The sequence below is a fragment of the Chiroxiphia lanceolata genome, chromosome Z (assembly GCF_009829145.1).
Source record: "Chiroxiphia lanceolata isolate bChiLan1 chromosome Z, bChiLan1.pri, whole genome shotgun sequence".
Taxonomy (NCBI): Eukaryota; Metazoa; Chordata; class Aves; order Passeriformes; family Pipridae; genus Chiroxiphia; species Chiroxiphia lanceolata.
In genome coordinates, this window is record NC_045671.1 from 55,607,121 (window position 1) to 55,626,059 (window position 18,939).

At 40.3% G+C, this 18,939-nt stretch overlaps 1 protein-coding gene across 3 annotated transcripts in view; it reads left to right on the forward strand.

Annotated features, from left to right (window-relative positions):
• Nucleotides 1-17,690, forward strand: part of APBA1 (amyloid beta precursor protein binding family A member 1) — a 79,602-nt gene extending 61,912 nt beyond the window's left edge. For all 3 annotated transcript variants that reach the window (XM_032675169.1, XM_032675171.1, XM_032675170.1), the window contains 6 exons: nucleotides 541-726; nucleotides 3,794-3,973; nucleotides 4,775-4,987; nucleotides 11,944-12,063; nucleotides 12,655-12,795; nucleotides 14,158-17,690. In XM_032675169.1, the coding sequence (XP_032531060.1) occupies nucleotides 541-726; nucleotides 3,794-3,973; nucleotides 4,775-4,987; nucleotides 11,944-12,063; nucleotides 12,655-12,795; nucleotides 14,158-14,229 (912 nt within the window). In that variant the 3' untranslated portion in view covers nucleotides 14,230-17,690. The remainder of the gene's footprint in view (nucleotides 1-540; nucleotides 727-3,793; nucleotides 3,974-4,774; nucleotides 4,988-11,943; nucleotides 12,064-12,654; nucleotides 12,796-14,157) is intronic.
• Nucleotides 17,691-18,939: the final 1,249 nt, after the last annotated feature.

Here is an 18,939-nt window from a genome sequence, read left to right on the forward strand (position 1 = left end):
CGTGCCAAAATTTGTCCTTCAAAATGTGCTGGCTCTTGTATTTCCCCCAGGATTTCATGGTAAGAAATCTGTGGTCAACAACCGTATCATACAGGCAATTACTCTGGTGTGTGACTCTAGAAATGGTTAGAATTTGTGGGTAAAGTAGTTGCAGTCATCTCATTTCTCATGAACTCTGATGCATGAAGTATTGATTGTGCTCAGAGTAGTCCAGAATGTTTAGTTGTAATAATTTGTTCATAGTCCTCTACACGTACATGCTCAGCATACACAGATCTTTATATACTTAATATATACTTAATATACTTAGCATATTGAGGTCTTTATGTGGTTTTACACAGAAAAAAAACCCTTTAATTTGTAAAACTTTGTTTTACTTTTGAAAATTGAAGCTCTTGTTTCCTGTTGGCATCTCCCTTCTTGCAGGTATTACAGACTTCACTTAGCAAAGGTCTTATTGCTGTTTGTGTGTTTTCTTCCTAGGTGTGCAATAAGAACTTGGTTGAAGCAGCTGCTTATATTGGTTTTCTTATTCCCCAGGAAACCATGATGGATCATCCCCTGCGGACCATTTCTTACATTGCTGATATAGGAAATATAGTTGTTTTGATGGCTCGTAGGCGAATGCCACGGTCTAACTCCCAGGATAATGTGGAAGCATCTCACCCTTCCCAAGACGGAAAGAGACAGTACAAAATGATTTGCCATGTCTTTGAGTCTGAGGATGTAAGCAACTACTTTGTCTTATAATTTTTTAGGGATGGAAAAATAAGCACATTTCAGTAGGTCTGGTGTTCACTGTTAGTGGCCCTGCTTGCTTTTAAACTGCAACCACTATTTCATCTAAGCAGAGGAACTTACTTTATATGTTTGGACCCCAACATTTTACTCAAGAAACTGGTGTTCATAGTAGTGCTTCCTATTTTTAATCTCCTTGATTGCCTTCCAGTAACAGTGAGACAAGGGTCCAGTTGCCACAGTTTACAAATACCAGCTCAGATTCTGCACAAGAGAGTGAAAGTCTATCAGATATGCTTATTTTCCTAGGAAAATTTTAATCCCAAGACTTGAGTCAAGGATCAAGCACTGATACATACTTGAAAAGTGATCTTTTATTTTTCAGGAGGCTTGTGTTGGGGGGTCAGTTGCTGATACCATATCAAAAAGCCAGCAAATAAAGTTGGTAATTTCAAGAATTCCAAAGTGTGTCTCTGAAGAGAGAACAGATTTTAGTCTATAGTGCAGGTTACTAAATTAGCTTATGTAGGACTTGATATCCTATCTTCACAATCAATGTGCAGAACCTGCTGATTTTATGCACTTTTTAAAGCTCAGTAACTGAATGGTAAAATCAGACATATCAGGTTGAAGTGGCTAGATATTTAGTTGTCAGGATCATAATCATGTTATGCCTAGTAACTTGGGAAAATAAAAAAAATCTCAATTCTAAATCATCCAAATAGCAGAGTGTTACATAAGTAAGGTGAAAACATCAGTTTCTTATAAAATACTCACATATCTTCCAATCTACAGTATATCACCAAGGACTTGGATATAGGAAGATTTTTTTGAATAAACAGCTGATTTTATGTAGTGATGAATCTGTTCTAAACCCACGTCTGAATAAATCATCTGGTTGCAGATAAATGTGTATACATGACCCAATGCTGAAATTAAAAATAAGGACGAGAGCACTGATCCAAAGTAATCCTGTACCAAAATTATGACAGAGAATATAAAAAATGTGGGGTTTGTCCCACAAAATAACATGTAAACCAGTTTTGCAAAGCTTTTCAAGAATCTGGTGTGAAATAAAGAGTAGCCAACATATTTTTCGCTTAATATCGTTTGATAGGCTGCCTGTTTTGAGGCTACTGTTCCTGTATTTCTAGTCACAAATTTTGACACTGCTTGCTCTCTTACTGGCCAGTTGAAAAAGCAAAAATGAAACTGTCAGATGTCAGAGGCTGGGGCTTATTTTACTTCAGCATGTGGTGTTCTGACTCTTGGATGATCCAGACTTCCTGGATCTGTTTCCCAGGCTGCTCACTGGGACATTTGCCTAGCTGGGATCTATGCTTCTCAATTTATGGTTTCTTTGGATCAGCCCATATTTGTTTCAGATGTGATCCCCTCTGTGCCACTAGACATTGGCTTGGAAAGTACATGCTTGTAGATCCAGCAAAAGCATTACTCATTCATGTGAAAATATGCTGAGAAATGGCAGATTTTATCAGCTCTCCTTAGTCAGGGTATGTAGTTCACAGATAGCCTGCAAAATGTATCTCAGAGTGACTAACAGAATGGAAGCATTGTAGCACCTTATTAGCAGGAAGGAAATGGCTTCTTCAAAAATCTTGTATGTCTAATGAAGTAATGCAGCCTGTTTATATTATAAAACTTGTCTTTTCTTCTTCTGGGACAGCTGGGTATTTGGAAGAAGTTACACGGTGAGTAGAAGTTACAGAGTGAGACAAAAGCTGTAAGCCTGCAAGTGGGTGTTGTCCAGAATATGTCTCTGCTTGGACAAGTCCTTGTCTAAAGAGGACAACACCAGATTTTCAACTCTATTTAGAGCTATATCTTCAAATGAGCCGAACCCCAGTGATGTGTCCAAATGCTGGGAGCTGGACTCTTCCTGAAGTGAAGATACATATGTATGAATGTAAAGTCTGCATTTATCTCATGACTTAAGTTATGAAGCTATGGAATTGTAGTTTTCTCCTTGCTGTCTTGTCCTTGCTGTCAAAATCAAGTGGATCTGAGCTTTGGTAGTATACTGGCAGTCTACGTATTGATCTTTTCAGCACCAGCAATCATGCTGTTCTCATCAGCAGATTTAGTGCTAGTTTGAGTTGTTTAAGATACAATCAAATTTTTAATTTAGGTTGGGAACCTTTCCTTTATTAGGGAGCAAACTGGACTTTAAATATAGCCAAGTAGGCTCTATAAAAATACACCTGAGCAGCATTCATTCATCGCCAGCACTCTGCCAGGCCAGCCGTGTCAGCTGTGGAGCTCTCCTCTTCTCTTCCCTCTCTTTGCCACAGCCAGCACAGCTGCAGGTGCAAGAGGGTGCCTACAAAGGACAGGACGAGAAGGAAAGAGGCAGAGAACTGGCAGAATCATGGGATTTGGAGGGGGTGAAACAAGAAATATAGGGGAGAGAGTCTGAAGGAGGTAGGAGGTTGAAGAAGGAAATGCATCTGACCATTTCTAGTCACTTCAAGGCCTTGATTTGGTCACTAATTGCTGCCCTTTTCCTATTTTGTCTGAGACTGAGATAGGAGCAGTCAATATGAACGCAATGGTCCTAAAGGATGGTAAGAAAAGTTGGAAATACCTTCTTAAATGTGTCTGTGTGTTTTCTGGTAGACATTTTTGTTTTCGTTGCTGGCTTGTCAGAGAATTGCATTGTCCTGGCTGGGAGAGAGAGCCATCTGGGACCTGCATGGGTAGGAAGAATTATAGGTGCAACCCACAGTGACTGCAGTGGCTATACCTTTACGCTTATATTAGCAGTTCTTACCTGTGAAAGGATGGCTTCATTTCTGATATTTATTATTGCTTACCAAGCTGGATTCACAGCAGAGGTGAATGTGTTGACATTTTATGGGTCTTTTAAATTAGTCATGCACAAATATGTTTTAGACTGGATGGCAGTAAATTGCAGGTTTATCAACTTGATGATCCATTTTTCAGTGTGATTGTAGCAGAGAAAGTGTCAATGCACACAACCATCAGAATGTTTCACATTTTTCTTTTCTCTTCTCTTCTCTGGGAACTGCTACAGGCGCAGCTGATTGCACAGTCCATAGGTCAAGCATTTAGTGTGGCCTACCAAGAATTTCTGAGGGCAAATGGAATCAACCCAGAAGACCTTAGCCAGAAGGAATATAGCGACTTGCTCAATACCCAGGATATGTACAATGATGACCTGATTCACTTCTCGAAGTCTGAAAATTGCAAAGATGTATGTATCTTTTTTTTTCTGTAACAGTATTAAGCTGCTCTGTATCAGTTGTAGGCCCTTGTTGGCAGAAATCAAAAAACCTTTAATACTTCCTATAAATTAGCTCAGTTAGTCTAGAATATCCTCCTTAATAGGACACCCTGTTGTCAGTTCTGTGTCAAAGGCAAACAGTGAACCCAAAAGTTATCAGCATTGAAATGATTTACCATCTGTTGTCATTCTTTTTACCAAACAATTTTGAGACATTTGAAAGTGAACTTGAAACAGATTAACAGATTAATACAATTTGAAAGATTACAGTAAATAATATAAAATTTATAGAGGCCTGGGTGTTTATGAAAGTGGCTGATTCCAGTTTTTAAATAATTGTGTGTGCCAGAAGGCTTTGCAGCTTGCTTAATAAAAGTGAACCAATACACCACTGGAACACACAGGTAATGATTTTCTAATCCACAGTTGTAAACTCTTGCAATCTCTTCCTGTTTAGGATTGTCCACCAAAAACAATGGCACTAGGATTTCTTCCACTCCCATTTCCTCTGCTCATACACAGAAATTACTCGTGATAGGTGTTTTTACACTAAGTAAAATCTTTATTATGTCGTGCTGATCATTTAATGTTTGAATACAAATGAAATATGTAAAATGTGTACCCTATTTTGATTTTGCTTTGAATTAGGAAGACAGGTTGCAAACAAAGAAGGGTATGTTTGTTGGTTATATAGATGTTGGGAGGGGGGTGATGTAAGTTCCATGGATGTGAAAAAAAGTATTTTTTTAAACACTTTTTCTTATTATACAGGTTTACATTGAAAAGCAAAAGGGAGAAATCCTAGGTGTGGTGATTGTGGAGTCTGGCTGGGGTTCCATTTTGCCTACAGTTATAATAGCCAACATGATGCATGGAGGACCGGCAGAGAAGTCTGGGAAGCTGAACATAGGAGACCAGATCATGTCAATCAATGGGACCAGTTTAGTTGGTTTACCACTCTCAACATGTCAGAGCATCATAAAGGTAGGGGAAATGTTTCTGGAAGCTACATGTTTTAGAAGGGTTACATAACAGGAGAGCAGAAAGTATAGAACTCTTGAATAAGTTCTTACGAAATGTTTGCATAGAACTTTCCATTTCATGATCTTTAAAATACAGTGTGAATTAAGTTACACCAATTTTCCGACTCCACACAGAACCGTAGAATGGGTAGGGTGGCAAGGGAGCACTGGAAGTCATGTAGTCCAACATTCCTGCTCCAGCAGGGTTCCCTAGAACACGTTACTCAGGACTGTGTATTGATGGTTTTTGAATATCTCCAGAGAAAAACAGTCCAAAGTCTCTCTGGAAATCTGTTCCAATGCTCAGTCACCCTCACAGTAAAGAAATCCTTCCTCATGTTTAGGTGGAACTTCCTGTGTTCCAGTTTCTACCCTTTGCATCCTATTCCTCTGCACCACCAAGAAGAGCCTGACTGCATTCTCCTGACGCCCTCTCTTCAGACACTTATAGACATTGATGGCATTCTCTCTCAGTTATCTCTTCTCGAGGCTGAACAAGCCCAGCTCCCTCAGGCTTTCACAGAATCATAGAATTGTTTAGGTTGGAAAAGACCTCTTAGATCATCAAGTCCAATTGTTAACAGTTTCCTCATAAGTGAGGAGCTCACAGTCCCATAACTATCTTTGTTGCCTTCCATTGGACTCGTTCCAGGAGCTCCATGTCTCTCTTATACTGAGGAGCCCAGAACTAGACACAGCACTCCAGATGTAACCTCAGCAGGGCTGAGCAGAGGGGCAGGATCACCTCCCTCAGTCTACTGGAAATCCTCTTCCTAATGCATCCCAGGATATCTTTGGCTTGCTTGGCCACAAGGACACACTGCTGGCTCACGGACAGCTGCTTGTCCACCAGGACCCCCAGGTCCTTCTCTGCAGAGCTGATTTCCAGCAAGTCAGCTGCCAGCCTGTGCTGGTGCTTGGGATTATTCCTCCCCATGTGCAGGACCTTGCATTTGCCCTTGTTGAATTTCAGAAAGTTCCCCTCTGCTCATTTGTCCAGCCTGTCAAGGTCCTTCTGAAGGGCTGCACAGCACCTGGGGGTATTGGCTGCTCCTCCCAGCTTTGTGTCATCAGAGAACTTGCTGAGTAGGCACTCCATCCCTGATAAGTTAAATAATACTGGGACTAGAGTTGAACCTTCAGGGACACTGCTAGCTACCAGTCTCCAACTGACCTGTGTCACTGATCCCAACCCTCTGAGTTCTGCCATTCAGCCAGTTCTCAATCCATCTCACCACCCACTCATCCAGTTCTCAATTGCTGAGCTTGGCTATGAGGATATCATGCGACAGCATCAGAAGTCTTGAGGAAGTCTAATACTATCCCAGAAGGGCTCTGTGCATAACTTTACAACGTTTTGTTCGGAAAGAAAATACTACCAGATATGCATTTGAAATTTTATGTGACAAATGGAGGCACAGGTGGTTAATGTTGTCCTAGGCCATATTAGCTGTTAAATGCCTCAGTATCTGGTTGAAATAGAGTCAATCCTTTTTTGTTCTTGTATACCTACTTTTGAAACTTTAAAACTTTGAAACAGAGACATACCCTTTGGGGAATCTTTGCCCAAGTTGTTTGAAAGTGTGGCGCTTCTCTTCACTCAACTAAATGGGATACTTTAATTAGAAGAACTTTCTCCTAGTTGTCAGAAAATTATGTGAGTTCAAAGAGCATGCAGGTCATCTGGAACTGAACTATGTCTGGGGTAGCTGTAGCATACAAGGGAATAAGTATTTGAACATCAGAGTTTAAAGAATGGGAAAGGTGCATCTCTGTGGAGTGTTTGAGATAAAGCTTTATGAAATTATTTATTGAAATAGTCCCTCAGGGCTCTGCAGATCATCACATGTGGACATGTCATGTAATGCTGGTTTTGTGCTATACAGACAACCTTCTCTGATTTTTATGAACATATCTGTTACACTTATTAATCCAGGCAACTTTTTGGTAACAAGTTATATTATGTACCTTTTTTTATATATTGTATTTTTTAAAAATTGTAAAATAAATTTTCCATTTACAAGGACAGTTTGCCAAGTGAAAAAAAAATGTATGAAGTAAATTCTCATTTTTTTTCCTCCATGGATTATCTCTTAATACTACTTGAACTAAGATGTTTACTATAAAGATTTCACATTCTGGTTTCCCAAAATGTTAATACTGAGTTGTGATGAGTAATAAATGCATAAGTCACTGAACCAGCCACTTCAGATTCAGTGAGTAGAAATGATAGCCTGGAAGTGTGTCATACTAAAAATGTGTCAAAACCTGTCTTACATTTGCAAAGGAAGGAAGAAAAAAAAATCATATTATATGCTAGCTTCAGAGGAACAAGTATATATATGAATAATCTAAGTACACACTTAAATGTGGCAGAAAATTTTCAGATTTCTTTAGCATGCTGTAAGGACTCCTATGAAAAGATGATAATATTATGTGGATAAACATATCTCATAAGCACTTCAGACAAGATGATTTCGGTATTATGGATCTAAGCTCTGCTACTAATTTACCATAAACCAATTGCAGACTGACAGAGCTTGGGAGAAGCTTTCCATGCGTTGTAGCTATTCTCTAATAGGTTTATCTTTTTCAAAAGCATCTGATGCTGGCTACTATCAGAAGCATACTCAAGAACTAGATAAACAAATAAAGTTGGTCAAAATATGCAATTGTTTTGATCCTGATCAGTTTATATTACCAGTCTTCATTATACTGAAAATTAGCCACTTCTGAAATATATGTGCTTTCTGTAAAATTAGAAAAAATTTTGTTAGGGACCACATTACTTTTTTTTTGCCAAATAATATAGATAAATAACATGCATATTCGTCAGGGAAGTAAAAGCACAATGATATCAAACTGTTGAGGGCATGTGTTGGGAGGGAAGAATTAAAAACAGAAGAATGGCAAGGAGGATGGTAGATTTGCTCAAGTGACCTTGCAGCTCGGAATGCTGAGGTCTGGAAAATAACAGTGTGGGAAACCCCATCTATTATGCCTACTGCTGTTTATCCTGTCTGTTTTGAGAAGTAGAATCTCTGTGTAGAGATACCATAGGTGTTTACAGAGACTTGGAGGCACTCTTGTGTATATGGTTGAGCTCAATGTCTTGAGAGAGAGATCAAAGGTCAGAGATCATGAAAAACACAGGGGAGATCACAGCATGGTGGTTAGCTATATGTGTGCAGGCCTTTGGTAAATTGGTGCACCAGCAGGCCTACCACCCATCAGGATGGGCTGAGCCTAAGCAAGTACTGAAAATGACAGATTGTGAATTAAGTGAGGTGAAAGTTGCTGTATTTTTTGTAAAACATTTCATTCTTGATGTGGATGGTATTTATGTATGGATTTATGGCTAATACTTTCTGTGAATGAAGCATTTCAGAAAACCCTCTTAACAACCTCCAAGAGCTCTAAATATATGAAGTTGCACATTGCGCTTATCTGTGTTTTATTATGTTTGTGTTTTCGTGGAGCCATGTGAACACAGAGTCTCTGAGGCTGGCAGTCATCCCTGTAGCTGGTCTAGACCAACATTTTTATTCAAAGTAGAGCTTGCTTCTTAGGGCTATGCCCACTACGATTTAAACAACTCCAAAAGTGGATGTTTCACAACCTCTCTGGGTAATCTGTTCTGGTGTTTTACCACCCTGTCAGTAAAAATAAATTTTTTCCTTCAATTTTCTTCTGGTAGCAAGGAGTCTATGATAAATGTGATATAACTCATTTCAGATGGAGGAAGAGTACTTGGAATATATCGAACTCTGTCTTGGCATGGATGATAAGCAAGCAGAGAGCTTATGGGCTAGGATGAAAGGGCAGACGAGTAGGGGTGACACTGTTGTGAGTGTTTGCTACAGGCCCCATGATTGGGAGGAGGCAGTGGATGAGGCCTTCTACAGGCAGCTGGAAGCAGCCCCAAGGTCACAGGCCCTGGTTCTCATTGGGGACTTTAACTAGCATGACATCTGTTGGAGAAGCTACAGGGTGAAGCACAAGCAATCCAGGAGGTCCTGGAAAGCATTGATAACAAATTCCTGTCACAGGTAGTGGAGAATCCCACCAGGAATGGTGTGCTGCTCAACATTATACTAGCAAACAGGAAAGGCCTTGTTGGAGATGTGAAGACTCAGGGCAGCTGTGGCTGTAGTGACCACGAGCATGTAAGACTGTAATCATAGACTTCAGGAGAGATAACTTTAGCCTCTCTAGAGATCTTCTTGGAAGAATCCCATGGGAAGAGGTCCTGCAGAGAAGAGGGGTCCAAAAGAGTTGGTTGATATTCAGGGATCACTTCCTCCAAGCTCAAGAATGATGCATCCCATTGAGCAAGAAATCAGGCAAAGGGGACAAGAGACCTACATGGATGAATGAAGAACTCCTGTCATTACTCAAGCATAAGCAGGAGATACAAAGGAGATGGAAGCAAGGTCAGACCACTTGGAATGAATATAGAGAGGTTGTCAGAGCAATTGGAAATGAAACAGGGAAGGCACAGGCCCATCTGGAATTAAGTCTGGTGAAGGATGTCAAGGACAATAAGAAGGACTTCTTCACATACATCAGTAACAAAAGGAAAATGAAGGATGATGTGGGCCTCTCACTGATGGAGGGGGTAACAGAGGACATAGAGAAGGCAGAGTTACTGAACAGTTTCTTTGGATTGGTGTAGACTGTCAAGACTAGCCCTCAGGAACTTCTGACCCAGGAGACTAGGGTAAAGGAATGTTGGAAGGAAGACTTCCCCTTGGTCCAAGAAGATTGGGTTAGAGAACACCTAGGCAAACTCAACACCCACAAGTCCATAGGCCCTGAGCCTATGGACACAAGTGCTGAGAGAGATGGCAGATACCATAGCAAGGCCACTCACCATCATCTTTGGAAGGGCATGACAGTCAGGAGGGGTGCCTGAGGACTAGAAGAAAGCTAGTGTCACTGTAGTCTTCAAAAATGGTGAGAAGGAGACCCAGAGAACTACTGGCCAGCCAGCCTCATCTCCATCTCTGGAAAGGTGATAGAGTGCCTCATTCTGGAGGCCATTTCTATCTACATTAATGACAAGGAGGTGATCAGGAGTAGTCAGCATGGATTCACTAAAGGTAAATCATGCTTGACCAAGCTGATTGTCTTCTACAGTGAAACTGCCTGGATGGATGAGAGGAGAGCAGTGGATACTGACTTCAGCAAGGCTTTCAACTCTGTCTCTCACAACATCCTCATAGGCTATCTCAAAATGTGGACTGGATGAGTGAGTGGATGGTGAGATGTATTGAGAACTAGCTGAATGGCAGATCCTGGCAGGTCATAATCAGAGGCAGAGGGTTAGTTGGAGGCCTGTCACTAGTGGTGTCCTCCGGGGTTCAATACTGGGCCCCGTATTGTTTAGCTTATTAATCAATGGCTTAGATGAAGGGGCAGATGCCTACTCAGCAAGTTCTCTGATGACACAAAGCTGGGAGGAGCAGCCAATACCCCCAGGTGCTGTGCAGCCCTTTAGAAGGACCTTGACAGGCTGGACAAATGAGCAGAGGGGAACTTTCTGAAATTCAACAAGGGCAAATGCAAGGTCCTGCACATGGGGAAGAATAATCCCAGGCACCAGCACAGGCTGGCAGCTGACTTGCTGGAAATCAGCTCTGCAGAGAAGGACCTGGGGGTCCTGGTGGACAAGCAGCTGTCCGTGAGCCAACAGTGTGTCCTTGTGGCCAAGCAGGCCAAAGATATCCTGGGATGCATTAGGAAGAGGATTTCCAGTAGACTGAGGGAGGTGATCCTGCCCTCTGCTCAGCCCTGCTGAGGTCACATCTGGAGTGCTGTGTCTAGTTCTGGGCTCCTCAGTACAAGAGAGACAGGGATTGAGTCCAAGAGAGGGCCATGAAGATGGTTAAGGGACAGGAGCATCTCTCTTAGGAGAAAAGGCTGAGAGTTGAGCTCGTTCAGCCTCAAGAAGAGGCAAATGTGAGGGGACCTCATCAATGTCCGTAAGCACCTGAAGGGAGGATGTCAAGAGGATGGAGTCACAGCATCACAGAATATTCTGAGTTGGAAGGGACCCACAAGGATCATTGAGTCCAACTCTTAAGTGAATGGCCCATACAGGAGATTGAGCACATGATCTTGGTATTATTAGCACCAAGTTTTAACCGACTGAGCTAATCTCAGGCTTTTCTTGGTGGTGCTGAGCAATAGGACAAGAGGCAACAGGCAGAAATTAAGACACAGGAGGTTCCATGTGAACATGAGGAAGAACTTGTGTAGGTAACCGCGCAGTGGAACAGGTTGCCTAGAGAAGTTGTGGAGTCTCACTGAGGATACTCAAGAACACTCTGGATGCAATCCTGTGCCATGTGCTCTGGGATGACCCTTCTTGAGCAAGGATAAGATAACCCACTGTGGTCCCTTTCAACCTTACCCATTCTGTGATTGTGTGAATAATGGAAATTAGGAGCAGCACTGCTTATATAAGGATGATATGAGCAGGACCTGCTCTTTGCTTGACAGAACTGACTTTATTTCATTAGGGAAGCAACTTTTTTGCAACTATCTTAGCTACTTATTGAAAAGTCATTGGATTTTTTTGGTGAGTTGCATAGACCTGTTTAATATTCCTTTCATGCATGATTTCTGTTATCAAATGAAGAAATTGCCAGCAGGAATCTGGTTTTCCTAAAACAACTGTGTCTGCTTCTTGGCAAGAAAAATTTAATATTTTATCACTTATTTCATTGAATATTCTGTTGCTTGTTTCTGGCATTCAGTGATCAGATTCTGTTACAATGCACACAAAGATGTATTTATTCAGGGCTGTTCCCATGTCTGTGTTTTAACTCTTTTTTTTTTTTCCCTACAGTGCTTATGTTAAATGTTTAACTTTTTCTTTGCCAGCATCCTTCATGGTTTGGGTTTTTTTTACAGGGTTTGAAAAATCAGGCCCGAGTTAAACTGAACATCGTTAGGTGTCCTCCAGTAACCACAGTCTTGATCAGAAGACCAGACCTCAGATATCAATTGGGCTTCAGTGTGCAGAATGGCATTGTAAGTAGCTTCCACACTCTCTGGTCAAGCCGCTATTTTCTCTCTCATAGCAAGCAGGATTTTGCATATATTAAATCTCCTATATAAAAGTTGGTTTAATAAGAATTATTTTTTTTTTTGACTCTCCTTACTTCACAACTTTAGAGTCAGCCAGAGGAACAGAAATGTTGTTTTACTGTAAAAAAACCAAAAATGTGTAACAGAGTCTGCTTTCATCATGCATCATTCATGTCTCTAACCAAGCTATTTCATGACCTCAAAAGAAAAAGCCTGTTCTTGATCCTCTTTTTTCGTAAGGCATCATAAACATTGTTAAACTGAGGTCCTTCATACACTCATAAATTTCCTATCCACAAGACATGTAATGTACAACATAGCCTTTTCTGACAGTTTATTCTGCTCTTGGAAGAGAATATCCATTAGTTACGTGTCACTAACAAATTTTGCTTTGAGTCAGTGATTGATAACATTTTAGAATTTGTTGCGAGTCCCTGTGTTTAAATGTTGATTTATAGCTTGTAGGCAAAAATGGGTAATAAAAAGCTTCTGTTCCTTATCCAGCCCGTGATAAATTTGTCCTTTCCCTTCCAGATCTGTAGCCTTATGAGAGGGGGTATAGCAGAGCGAGGAGGTGTGCGTGTCGGCCATCGGATTATTGAAATCAATGGACAGAGTGTTGTAGCAACACCCCATGAGAAAATTGTTCACATCCTCTCAAATGCTGTTGGTGAGGTAAGAACTGGCAATGTCTCTTGGCAGTATAGAATGGTTCGTTGCTGGTACCAGTAGCAACCAGTGGAAACCAGTGTAGCAAGTGGTGTGTTTCAAGGGACCATGCTGGGACAATATTTTGTAATGTCTTCATCAGTAACATAGACATAGCACCCTCAGCAAGCTTGAAAGTGACACCAAGCTCAGTGGTGCTTAAGGAAAGGGATGCCATTAGAAGGACCTGAACAGGCTAGAAAAGTGGCCCATGTAACACTTGTGAGGTTCAACAAGACCAAGTGCTGCAAGGTCCTGCATCTGTGTCTGGGCAGCCTCCAACATCAGTAGACACTGGGGGTGAAGGGATTGAGAGCAACCCTGCAGAGAAGAATATGGAAATACTCATGGATGAAAAACTGGACAAGAGGCAGCAATGGGCACTTGCAGCCCAGAAAGCCAACTGTTTCCTGGGCTGTATCAAAAGCAGCGCAGCCAGTAGGTCAAGGGAAGTGATACTCCCTCTCTACTCTGCTCTTGTGAGGCCCCACCTGGAGTACTGATTCTAGTTCTGCAGTCCCGAGCACAAAAAAGATGTGAACCTGCTTGAGCAGGTCCAGAGGAAGGCCACAAAAAGCATCAGAGGGCTGAAGCACCTTTCCTATGAAAAAAGGCTGAGAGTTTGGAATGTTCAACTTGGAGAAGAGAAGGCTCCAGGGAGCCACCTGACATCAACCTTTCAGTGTATAAAAGGGGCTTCTAAGAAAAATTGAGATAAACTTTTTACCAGGATCTCCAGTGACAGAACAATGGGCAATGGTTTGAACTGAAACAGGGTAGATTTAGATCGGACATGAGGAAGAAATCCTTCGCTATAGTGATGGTGAGGGACTGGAACAGGTTGCCCAGAGAAGCTGTGGATACCTCATCCCTGGAAGTGTTCAAGGCCAGGTTGGATGGGGCTCTGAGCAACCAGGTCTAGTGAAAAATGTCCATGCTTGCAACAGCGCAGTTTGGACTAGATGATCTTCCAAGGTCCCTTCCAATTCAAACGGTTCCCTAATTCTGTGACTCTACCTCTGTTAGCCGGTTACTATCAAATCCAAAAAGCAGAAGTGAGAGCAAGCCTGCACACTATGTCTTTCATTATTTGCCCATGGTTCTGCTATGTTTTAGAAGAACCCTAATCTGAAAATATGAAGTATCCACAATTTTAGATGGTTCATTGATACTAAACATACTGTTTCATGAAGCCATCACCTTCAATACTTTAATAAGGATATGAAAACTCTCAAGTTTTACCTTTCTTTTCTACCTTGTATGACTTTAGCTAGTTCTCTCACATGAGGTATGTTTAGGAACATAATTAACTTGGCTTATTTCCCCTAGATTCATATGAAGACTATGCCAGCTGCCATGTACAGACTGTTGACTGCGCAAGAGCAACCAGTTTACATCTAAAGCCGACACCTCACCGTCACAATGTGCATGGAAGATGTTTTTCCCCATTAGTGCTTGTCTCTCTAGTGCTGCATTTGTGTGTCTGCAGAGACATTTCTTTCTCTCTCCCCCATTCACAGACAACAAATACACTGTCACTCTCTCCTCTATCCTTTTTTCCTCTTCTCCCCACCACTTTCCTGTATTTTGGGAAGGGGCAAAATACATCTATGGAATAATTTTGGTTGCATCTTTTTACAAGTGAAACTTCATGTAGCTCCACATGCAAAACAGGAAAATAACAGCTGCATTGTGTACAGAGTATTCACAAATGGCTCTGTTTCATGCTAACGTAATTTTGTGGCTATAATTTGAGTAACAGATAAAAGTATAGGGTACAAAGCATTCTCTTGGACATCCTGCATGTGACTTTGCTTTTCTTGTCCTATTTTCCCACAGGCACTGAGCTCAGTACTAAAGGTTTATGTCTATAGGGAAAGTGGAATACCAAAAGTATAGTTTTGCCCTCAGGAAGAATTGCCTGCTTATGAAGACTCAGTAAATGCTGCTGTTGTAAAATCAATTGTCCTAATACACACCTTTGAATTCCCCTCTGTCATCAATTCTTCATGATAGTAGGACCCTAAAAAGTACTCTATGAATTACTGAAACATGTTATACTTCTGTTACTTACACTGAGAAATTTGGGAGGCATTTTTTACAGCAGTCTCCCGCTCTCTGCCCCCAGATTTCTAACTCCCTGTTTTCTTCTGCTTTGTTTTTAAATGCAACGTGTCTTTTATAGTCCCTGCCCATTTTAGAGGTTAAAGTGGAGGGGAGGATCATTAAATATCCACAACAGAAATAGTAAGGGGATTTCCTGAATAGCTACACTTTTTCTAGGCTCTTAATTCCGAATTTGGTGCACATAGCCACGTGTGCCACTGTATATAGACATTTTTAAAATTGTGCTTGCTATTTATGAAGTTTGAATATAAGAGATCTGCAGACTATTCTAAGTAATTTTGTTCTCTGAGCCAGTTTTAACAAATATTTTTGTCCAAAGACTGTCTGATTTTATTGACTTCCTCTTTAGTTCAAGATATAGATAACAGTGAAAAGGATGAGGTGGGAATAAACTTATTTATTTTGGTATATAATTTAACTTGTGATTTTTTTCCATATGTATGGCACTTAAAGGAGATATGTGTGTACTATATGCACTTGTATGAAGATGATAAACTGTAGGGATGTATGAAATCTAATATTTGATTGGCCTCTAAGTTGCATGCTAGAGACAAAAGGGGAAAAGGGCTGGGTTGGGTTCTTTGTTTTTTTAAGATGGGGAAAAATAAAAATGAAGTAGTGGCTTTTTTTTTCCTAGTGAGAGGAGAATTCTACATTCTCTGTAGTTACTGTTTTTTCAGGACTATATACTGGTGTTTATACTGAAGCCTAACCATGCTTTTAGTCCAGGTTAGTATGTTGATTTCTTTTAAAGAAACAGTTTGTACTGTGTTTTGCTGTGATAGAAAGGCTCAGTGAGATGAAAACAAGGGCAGGCAACACATAGCCATACCCCACTTCTGCTTTGCACTGGTGGTGCTGGTCATAGTCCCTTGTTTCTCAGATATTGTGAGGTGAGCTGTGCAATATGAGTGTTGTTTGCAGTCCAGTGATGATCCTAGACATGACTATGCAGATTCACAGAAGTGGATGTGTGCGTGTGCACATTTGGTGCAAACAATGCCAAGAGCCAGTGAGCAATCTTGCCAGAGGTCCATTTTTTGTTTTTCTCAAATCATGGATAACCATGGGCTGATCAAAGTTAGAGGATAAACATAGTATTTCAGTGGGAAGCAGATGTCTAAGGGAGATAAAGATGAGGCACATAAACTACTGTAGTAAGTGAATATGTTTTTCTGTTGAGATTAATGTATGATGACTTGCTTTTACTGCATTTCTTGTTGTTACATAATTTAATCCAAGGCTCCAGAATATCAGATTGCGCAAAAGAATGTTGTTAGTATTCCAGTTAGTACTTAACTCTGCTACCTGACTGATGCAACAAAATAATTAATGACTTGTGAGTATATTGTTTAACTGTAAACATCTGGCTTATGATCATTTGAACTTTCTTTCCAGAACTTTCCATATATATAGTAATATATGTAAATATGATATATAACCATGTACAACTTAGAAGATTATATACAGTGCAGCCCTTCCATAAGTTGCCTGAGGAAACTTAGTGAGCTCTTGAAGAGACAGTCATCATGATTCTGATTCCTGCTATGTTTATGCCCTCCACTTCACTTGTTTCTGTGGTTCTGTCTAGCTCATGTGGTGAAGACTTTAACTCAGTGCACTGGAAACGATGAAGACCTGAACGTGCAAATGTATTTAGAGATGAAACAACTGTTTCTTTGAAAATCTTGCAGCCAGAAGTCTGTGAAGTTACTGGCATTTGAGTGCTTGAACAGTTCATGCTAAATAGGTGCTTAACGTTAAGCAAGTGAATGCTTGCAGGATCAGAGTTTAGCAAAAAAATCTGTTTTTCTAATTGTGTGTGTAAGATTTCTAAACTGGAAGGTCCATAGAATGTGCACACGTCTGAGAACAGTCTTGTAAACAATCCCATTTTACTCCGTAAACAGAAAGAGTTTCAAGAAAATGGAACTCTAAGGGGAAATCTGACTGTTCTCTAGACTGGTGCAGCGGTTTGATAGATTAGATTATGGGGATTTTTAACAGATTCAAAGGAACATTCCTTCAAAGGTTTACATTCCTTCTTCAGTGACAGACGTGAATTCTTTTTCTTTTATCCTTGCTGCTTCATACAGTCTAATTAACTCTTCAGTGTTTACATTAAGGATGAAACCTCCCTTATATTTTTTATTTTTGACAAGTATGTGTTTGTGTTGAATCTTGTTTGAATTTGAGTCTCAGTTGGGATTTCCGAGTTTGCTAGCTTTCCTTGTTTTCTAAATGAATTGTACTTCTGAAGACAGCAATGTGGTTGAGATCTCTTGTATATATTTCACGCAGTACCTAGACTATGAAGTTGTACTATTGTTCTGTAAAGAGGGTGAATAGAAATTATTGTAAAGCGTTGGGAAAAGCATAGTATTGTATTTGTAACAATATTGTTCTTTGTAAACATTTAATGATCTCTCTATATAAATATAAATATATATATAAATATATGTGAGCCTGGAATGTTGATACTGCACATCTACTGAATGTAATTACTCTGATGTTTTCTGCCACAGGTCTCTGACCTCTGTAATGAAGCTGTGGTGGTTTGATTTGGGGGAGGCAGGAGTGAAAAGAGTGGGCTTTTTGCTTTGGATGGGACAGGGTGGGGGGTTTCTGGCCAGTTATTTTGTTGTGATGTATTTACTGTGCTACATTCCTTTATTTAACAGAGCGCTAATGTCTGTAAGATTTGCAACAATAAACGACAAAACAAAAATACCTTAGACAAGGCTGAGAATTTGCTCATACTGACCTAGGGGCTGGCTTGCCAATGCTGAATGCACACATGACTGGAAGGTTAGTCTTCTAACTAACCTTCTAACTAACCTTCTAACTACTCCAGACTAACAAACTTCTCTTTTGTTAGTCTGGAGTAGTTCTGTATATGTTTCTGCAGGTGTGAATCACTGCTGTTAACTTTTAACTTTAAAACAGCATTCTTTCCAGGTAATACATGACACTGATGCTCCTGAATGAAGCCAGTTCCTAAGCTAAAATGGCATCCCAGTTTTCACTGTGTGAAATGTCACTGTATTTGCATCTTAAAAAAATATGTTTTTTTCAAGATGCCTTTTATGTGACAGAAATACTGTTTCATTGACTGAATAACTTTAAATACACTTTTTTTCATAAATGGAGCTTTGATAAAAATTCTTCATGCTTAGTGTCTTCTGAAACCACTGTTTTTCTTCAGATGTCATCGGCATGGTTTATTATTAAAGACCTAATACCATTTGAATAAATAAAAAGTAGAATTGTAATATGTCTTTCCTTAGATTTAATCCTGGAATGGCCTCTGCTAAGGTTAAAAATATTTGTATAATACGGGATTGATTATGAAAAACATGATGGTATTTGAAAATCAACTGAAAAAAGTCACTAAAGAAGCATTTTGTCTGGTGAGGCCTCATAAGATTTTCTGTGACTCATAGGTTTGTCATGAGTACTTTGAAACTACAGAAATGAAAATACACACCACAGCTGATTCAGAAGATAACTACACATGGGCCTTCAGCCACTCAGTGACTTTTCATAATATGAAATACAAATGTTGTCAACATCAGATACTGAAGAATTTCACCTCATTTGCTTAAGTGATAGATTGGAGAAATTGTGAAGTCTCTGGTAAAGGGTGCAGCAGACAGGCTGAGCTTGCTTTCTGTGTTTCCCTGAGTGCCACCCTCCATCCTTCTGTTTATTATCATTCTTGTTAGAGGTTTACATACCAATTTCTGTATTACAAACTTTTCTGCATTTCAGTAGATAAACATAAGTCTTTACTTCGGCAGTACAGGTACAAATTTCACAGATTTGCCTTATTCACAGGGGACATTTTTCTTGCTCTCCCCTTCAGTGTTTTACTGATCCACACAGCGCACAAGCGGGCCCTACCACAGTTCCAGCACCCATAGCTTGCAGGCTGAAGAGGTGATGCTGGTGCCCTGTGGGGACTGACAGTGTTTGAGAACAGGG